The sequence below is a fragment of the Ostrinia furnacalis genome, unplaced genomic scaffold, assembly GCF_004193835.3.
Source record: "Ostrinia furnacalis isolate ACB-3 unplaced genomic scaffold, ASM419383v2 OfSCF7368, whole genome shotgun sequence".
NCBI classification, from domain to species: domain Eukaryota; kingdom Metazoa; phylum Arthropoda; class Insecta; order Lepidoptera; family Crambidae; genus Ostrinia; species Ostrinia furnacalis.
In genome coordinates this window covers 537245-544647 of record NW_021137607.1, presented here as the reverse complement: position 1 = coordinate 544647, position 7403 = coordinate 537245, and the positions used below count along the sequence as shown (strand labels likewise).

Genomic DNA, 7403 nt, shown 5'->3' with positions numbered 1-7403 from the left:
CAGCTGTTTTGACCAATCGTATTGCAGAATCAGAAACGCGTCTGGATTGTAGACGTTAAAAATTTCCGTAATCGGGGCTCTGTCCTGCGTTCAACTGATACACTAAAACCCCAACCAAGTACATCTCAGGTACCGTACTACAGTGTCTACAGTACGTCCGCACGAAAATTTTTAACGAATGGATCGTTTCAAAAATAGAGTGCTGAGAAGTTAAAAACTGAAATTTTCGATGGACCACAACTTAGAAAATTAATAAGTGATGTAAATTTTACTGAAAGTATGACAAACGCTGAAAAAAATGCCTTGAATGAGTTTGTTTGGTTCGTAAAAAACTTTTTGGGAAATAAGTAGTTCGTCAATTTTCCTGACCACGTTAATCAGTTAGTACTATACTTTCAGCAACTTGAATACAACATGAGCATTAAGATGTATCTCCTTCATAGCCACCTTGATCGAATTCCTGAAAATCTTGGAGATTTAAGCGAGGAGCAGTTAGAAGAACGCTTGCATCAGGATATTTGCGCCATAGAGGAGCGGTACCAGGGCTATTGGAGTGAAAGTATGATGGCTGAATACTGTTGGATTATCCAGAATAGTTGTAACACTCGAACTCATTTAAGAAAGTCACATAAAAGAAAGTTTTATTCAAATTAGATAGTTAAATAAATTGTTATATGACAGGAAACCATGTTTTTTTGATAAAAATAGCTACCCTTCACATCTCAAAAAGTAGAGCTGCTAGCGAAAATCTGAGTACAGATTTGGAATCAGGGTAGAAAATGCAGCTAGATCCATAAAAAACATTCCATGCAACAAAAATGCTGTTGTGCAGTGTAATTAATATTTGAAACTAAGATTACCTAGTTAAATAAAAAGTCACAAAATTGTCGGCCATTTAGGCTTAATGTGTTGGCGAATCAGGGAATTACAATCCCAATTCCTGGGTAATCGGTACCATGTGGCAACATCGGCCCAATCCGGCCCATCATGGGTCATGGCGGTTGTTTACTATTTTGTTTATTAAGCAGTTAATTTCGTTTGAGATTGTTTACAGGAAATAATCATTGTTTTATCACAAGAATTGGTGCAAAATTTTGTAGTGCATGGTTGCGGTAATACGTGGTGTCCTGGAAGTGACATAAGATTCCACGCGTAAGTGTTTATTTCGTGATTTCCGACATTGGATCATTGTAAACATTTTTCACATTTTTTACAGTAATTTCTTCCTAAAACGTTTTACCAGTAATTACACTTATCATTTTTAATGATACCTATGTCAAGAAATAAAGATTTTACATTGGTTTCATTGAATTTGAGCAATTTTATATTTTTTGTTACTAAGATTACCTAGTTAAATAAAAAGTCACAAAATTGTCGGCCATTTAGGCTTAATGTGTTGGCGAATCAGGGAATTACAATCCCAATTCCTGGGTAATCGGTACCATGTGGCAACATCGGCCCAATCCGGCCCATCATGGGTCATGGCGGTTGTTTACTATTTTGTTTATTAAGCAGTTAATTTCGTTTGAGATTGTTTACAGGAAATAATCATTGTTTTATCACAAGAATTGGTGCAAAATTTTGTAGTGCATGGTTGCGGTAATACGTGGTGTCCTGGAAGTGACATAAGATTCCACGCGTAAGTGTTTATTTCGTGATTTCCGACATTGGATCATTGTAAACATTTTTCACATTTTTTACAGTAATTTCTTCCTAAAACGTTTTACCAGTAATTACACTTATCATTTTTAATGATACCTATGTCAAGAAATAAAGATTTTACATTGGTTTCATTGAATTTGAGCAATTTTATATTTTTTGTTTATTTAGAAAGAGCGAGTCTGCCCAAAGAGAGCGAGATAGTGATACTTAGTTTGTGCTTCAAGTAGGTATTCGGAGTGTGGCCTCCATTTTTATCTGTAGCTTCATGGTGTAGTGTCCATCTGTCAAAAAAAAAAAGGATTTGACTTTGACACGTTTGTGACATCTGTGGTGGAGACCATGTGAGACTGACAGTACAACAACACTGTTTTGATTTTTGTCGGAATCACGTCAGAATGAATAAATTCCCTGAATTTCCGTCCTTTTTACGATTGTAAATAAAAATGTCTTTGTAATTTTGAATGATAATATCTGTAGCATCCGGTATAAAATTTTTAAAAAATGCTCGCGCAACGTATAATACGCCGATCGCGTGTCTTTTGTTCTTTACACGTTTCGTATACAAAACGATCAAAAGGTACACAAAGTAACAGCGTTGATAGCCCCCTGCGGCAGCTACTGAACGACTCAAGCGGATTCGCCGAAGCTACAACGCTCGAGCCAGAGCTGCAATGGGCGACGCAGCCGTACGCGGCGCGGGCGCCGGGTCAGGCCGAGACCTCGCCGCGGGTGGACCCCCAGGAGACCAGCGTGCTCCTCTTCCCTGGGCAAGGATCGCAAAAAGTGGGCATGGGCAGAGAGCTACTGAAATTTCCTGCAGCTAAAGATCTGTATGATTTAGCTTCTAGTGTTGTTGGGTAAGAAACATTAATTAAAATTTAGTCTATAGCTGCAAAGTAGAATATTTTATTTTATTTATATCTATAGCAAGTAAGAGATGCAGCAACCATAGCTAAGGATCGACTGGGACGAATAAGGATAGGCGAATCCAACTCAAGAGCCTTGACAGGGATATGCTGGTTACAGCTGCCCTTTATAAGCCTTGGGAGCCTGCGGGTGACGAGCTATTGGACGTAGAGAGGGTTGTTAATTATATGTACATTTTCTACTTTGTCGAAGATAAGCACGAGAACGGTTTGTCCAAAACATATGAATTGGTCTTATTTAATGCAGGATTAAGTGCTCTGCAACCGTCATGAAGACCACTTTTCGGTAGGGTAAGTCCTTTACGCGGTATAACCGGAAAACCGAAAAAACGCCCCTTTCGGGGGCCACTTAAGCACAACTCCGTCAAAGTCGAAAACCTAGGAGAGTCTTAATGGACAACCAATGAAGCCATTAAAGCAATTAAATCTTTTGTAGAATTATTACCAATTTAATTCATTTTTGTGTTTAATTCTACTGGCCTAACATAGGGGTGCAATCGATAGGTCCAGTCCTAACCTATCACCAGCCTTCGGCTTGGCACCTTACACGAAACACCCTGTATATTACAGTTAATGTAGAGTAGAACTTGCGATTCGCTTTAATGTAAATGATTGAGTTGAATCAACGAGTTAGTTTTAGTGTTCGTCGTCAGATGGGACGTGAGGAAGGTGTGCGTGGAAGGGCCGGCGGAGGAGCTGGACCGGCGCTGCCAGACGGCGGTGCTGGTGACGTCGCTGGCGGCGCTGGAGCGCGCGCGCGACGAGCGGCCGGCGGCGCTGCAGCGCGTGCGCGCCGTGGCCGGCTTCTCGCTCGGGGAGATCACCGCGCTCGTGTTCGCTGGCTCGCTGACTTTTGAAGGTGAGCCACAGTCCATTACTTTTGGTGCTCTGCCGCGCATCTGTTCCCGCCCGGGCACGCTATCTCTGTTCACAAATGGACACATTTAAAAATAGCTTAGGCCCGACCGATCGAAGCTTTTCTTAGTAACTTCACATCATGAGCTATTTATTTAAACGTGTAAAAAATGGTCAAATTACTGTTTTCTTTTCTACATGGCTGAAGACACAGATGCGTGTCATAATCGTATGGTGTTGGGCACTGAACAGTGTCACGTCATTTTTGCTTGACGCCACAGTTAGAAGTAAGCGAAATTGGCCACCGCAACGAATCGGTTAAAACTGAATCCATCGGAGTGAACGTAATGGCCGACTTCGACCTGTTAATTTTTTAAAATAAAAGTTTACACAAATTACTAATACTCCCGATAGCCCCTCGTACTGAGCTAAACATGCTCGTATCACGAGTGAGCAACGCGAAAGTTTAAAAATAACGAGTGAATTACCGTCATTCACTCTTTCAAAAATCTGTACCTCTAGTACGAAAAACTTTCGAGTTCGTTTCGTTGCGTATTCAAAGTGTCATCGAAAAATTTTGTATGAAAAATTAAACAGCGCCCCCTAGGGCGGCTATAATATAGGGGGCGCTGTTTAATTTTTCATACAAAATTTTTCGATGACACTTTGAATACGCAACGAAACGAACTCGAAAGTTTTTCCTACTAGAGGTACTGGATCTTCCATCGATCAAGTTTCGAGCTCATCAGCGATGAGACGTTCTCGTGCACAGGAGCTCTGCGCCTGGTGGAGCTGCGCGCGGCCGCGATGCGCGCGGCGGCGCGGGAGCGCGCGGGCGGCATGCTGACGCTGTGGCTGGCGCCCGACGCGCGCCTGCCGCTGCTGCTGCTGCGCGCGCGCGAGCGGGCGGCCGAGCGCGGCGTGCCCGCGCCCGTGGCCGTGGTGGCCAACTACCTCTTCCCCGGCTGCAAGGTCGTCGCCGGAGACGAGGAGGTGACGTTGTGACGCCCCATTCGTTATATTTAGCGTGCGATATTCGTGATCCTGAGTTTCGCCCGCTTAACTGTGTCCTTCTGTAATCAAGGCGAGGCTCAATCAGCCTCCGAATCACGACACTGAAAATACAGTATTTTTTACTAGTTTCGATGTCAGGGCTTCACCCTTCGTTCGATCCGAACGTTTGAATGAACAAAATTAATATTATTATCGTTCACTCGGAAACGGCGTAGAACGGCCCGCGTTCGGCCGCTTCCGTCGAACGGTTTCGAAGTTCAACAACGTCAGCGGAGAACTCGATCGAGAACTATCTTTCGGCATCAAAAACGTTTCTTTTTCAACGCAGGCGCTGAAGTTCATAGAGAGGAACGGGTCAGAGTTCGGCGTAAAGCGCGCGGCGCGCGTCCGCGTGGAGGGCGCGTTCCACACGCCGCTGATGGCGCGCGCGGAGGAGGCGGTGCGCGCGGCGCTGGGCGCGCTGGAGGTGTGCGCGCCGCGCGTGCGCGTGGTGTCGGGCGTGGAGGCGCGCGCGCTGGGCGACGCGGGCGCGGCGCGGCGCGCGCTGGCGCGGCACGTGACGCGGCCGGTGCGCTGGGAGCAGACGCTGCAGGCGCTGTACGCGCGGCCGCGCGGCGCGCGCTTCCCGCTGACGCTGGCGCTGGGCCCGGGCGGCGCGCTGCGCTCCACGCTGCGCCAGGTCAACGCGCGCGCCTGGGACCGCTCGCTGCAGATCGACGCCTAGCGCTCTAGCGGGGCGGAGCGGAGCGATATAGTGTAAGGAAACAGTGATAACATATTATGCCGTTGCCGAATGTTGTGTTTTACCAAAAAATAATAAACTCTGTTACGCAATTTGTTGATCGCTTCATTCGATATGCCGCTTTGCGAGCACTTCGTACGTTACGTCCCGCCTGCCGCTTCGTCAGCGCCTGCACTCTACGCATAAAGGTTTATCTATACTTATAATAAATCTGTAGAGATGTCAATTCTGTACATGAAATATATTTTCAAAATAAATAACGATAAGTGATCGATACCGATACCAAAAATGCAATCAGTAAAATTTTTGTCTGTCTGTCCGTCTGTGTTCCTTATAGAAACAAAAACTACTCGACGGATTTTAACGAAACTTGGTATAAATGTTCTTCGTACTCCTGGGCAGGTTATAGTATACTTAGGAATTCCGACGGGATCGGGAATTAGCGGGAAAATCCTTTTGTATGAAAAATCTAAACCGCTTAAATAATAGCACCGCAATAGACTCTGTACGTAAAAGTACAAGTCTACCAACATTTTATTGTCTTTTTATTTAAAGTTGTAAAAATAGTTTTAAAAAAGAAGGTAAGATCATAAGTGAGATGCTTGAAATTTGGCATGCAAGTATCTTAGTAAACCTAAAGCTTAGTTACAACAGGATATTGCAAAATTCCCACGGGAACGGGAATTAGCGGGAAAATCCTTTTGTATGAAAAAATCTAAACCGCGTAAGATAGATGAAGGGGGTAAAACGGGATCCACGTGTACGAAGTCGCGGGCGGCCGCTAGTCTATACTAATATTATAAAGCTGAAGAGTTTGTTTGTTTGTTGTTACTTGAACGCGCTAATCTCAGGAACTACCGGTCCGATTTGAAAAATTTAGATAGATAGCTCATTTATTGAGGAAGCCTATAGGCTATACAGGGTGGAAACGATAAGTGATAAGTGATCTTACTCGATTATTTCTAAACTACTTATTTACTAAATGTATGGAAGCTGGAAACATTGAATTTTCGAATAGATCCCATTTATTTTGTAACCCATTTTTGGTACCGTTGGATAGAGCTCGTTAAGCACTTTCAGGATCAGTAACCAATTTTTGGATATCTTGTATAGTTTAGAAGTAATCGAGTGAGATTACTTATCGTTTCCACCCTGTATACCTACCATCACGCTACGAGTAATATGTGCAGCAAAAATGAAAAATGTTGCGAAAACGGGTTTTCACGCGTACGAAGTCGCGGGCACAGCTAGTTAAATGTATGTTTAGCAATAACAGTGTCTCATGGATAAAGGACTCTCCGCTCACTAGACAAACGCGTTCTAAGCACACGTCATAAGCTCATGAGTGTGAACGCGTACAGTTTGCGAGGCGTAAGCCGAGCTTTGCATTTGTGAGTGGTCACCAAAATACTAAGAACTGGTGAACGCCAGACCTACGTCATTTTATAAAAAACTAAAACCCAACTACGACAAAAAACGACGCTAAAAAAGTATAAAACAAGATTTTCAGAATACTGAACTGAACAATGTTGCTAATGTAGTTGCATATAATTTTCATGTTTGGAAAGGCGTAGTCACACGTTACATATACCTGCCTACCGTAGCACTTTGATAACGTGTGACTGCGGTTTTCCAAACATGAAAATTACTATGCAACTACATTAGCAACATTGTTCAGTTCAGTATTCTGAAAATCTTGTTTTATACTTTTTTAGCGTCGTTTTTTGTCGTAGTTGGGTTTTAGTTTTTTTACTTTTTATTTATTATTTGTACCATTTTGGTGTTAAAGTGTATTTGTGGCGCATAATATTAACAAAAGTTAAATTGATGAACTAATAAGTAGTAAAGAAGCAATGAACGAAAAGATGTGAATTATATGCAATCAGCCCATGAATACAGGTAAAGTCACGAGCAAATGCTAGTAATATATATATTTTCAAAATGTACAAGTAAAGCCCTTTCAAATGATACCAAACACGGCATATTTATCTTAACTTTATTTTTTTCTCTGTATGTTTTGTCCGCTAGAGGGCGCCACATTAGATTTTGTGAAACCCCATATAGCCTATAACCAGCGGACAATTAAGACGCTTCTAATGATATGTCATTTGTCAAATTCTGATAAGTAGTTTAGAAGTTACGAGGGAACAGATGAACATATGAACATACATACATACATACATAGCCTGTCAAAATCATAACCC

The 7403-nt window shown here is 42.9% G+C and overlaps 1 protein-coding gene across 1 annotated transcript; it reads left to right on the top strand.

Moving 5' to 3' along the window:
- Positions 1–1964: 1964 nt before the first annotated feature.
- Positions 1965–5291, top strand: beg (malonyl-CoA-acyl carrier protein transacylase beg). Its single transcript, XM_028320438.1, has 4 exons — positions 1965–2519; positions 3242–3447; positions 4216–4436; positions 4786–5291. Exons 1-4 carry the CDS (start codon positions 2164–2166, stop codon positions 5179–5181), a joined length of 1179 nt encoding a protein of 392 aa, XP_028176239.1. The 5' UTR covers positions 1965–2163; the 3' UTR covers positions 5182–5291.
- The last annotated feature ends 2112 nt before the right edge of the window (positions 5292–7403 follow it).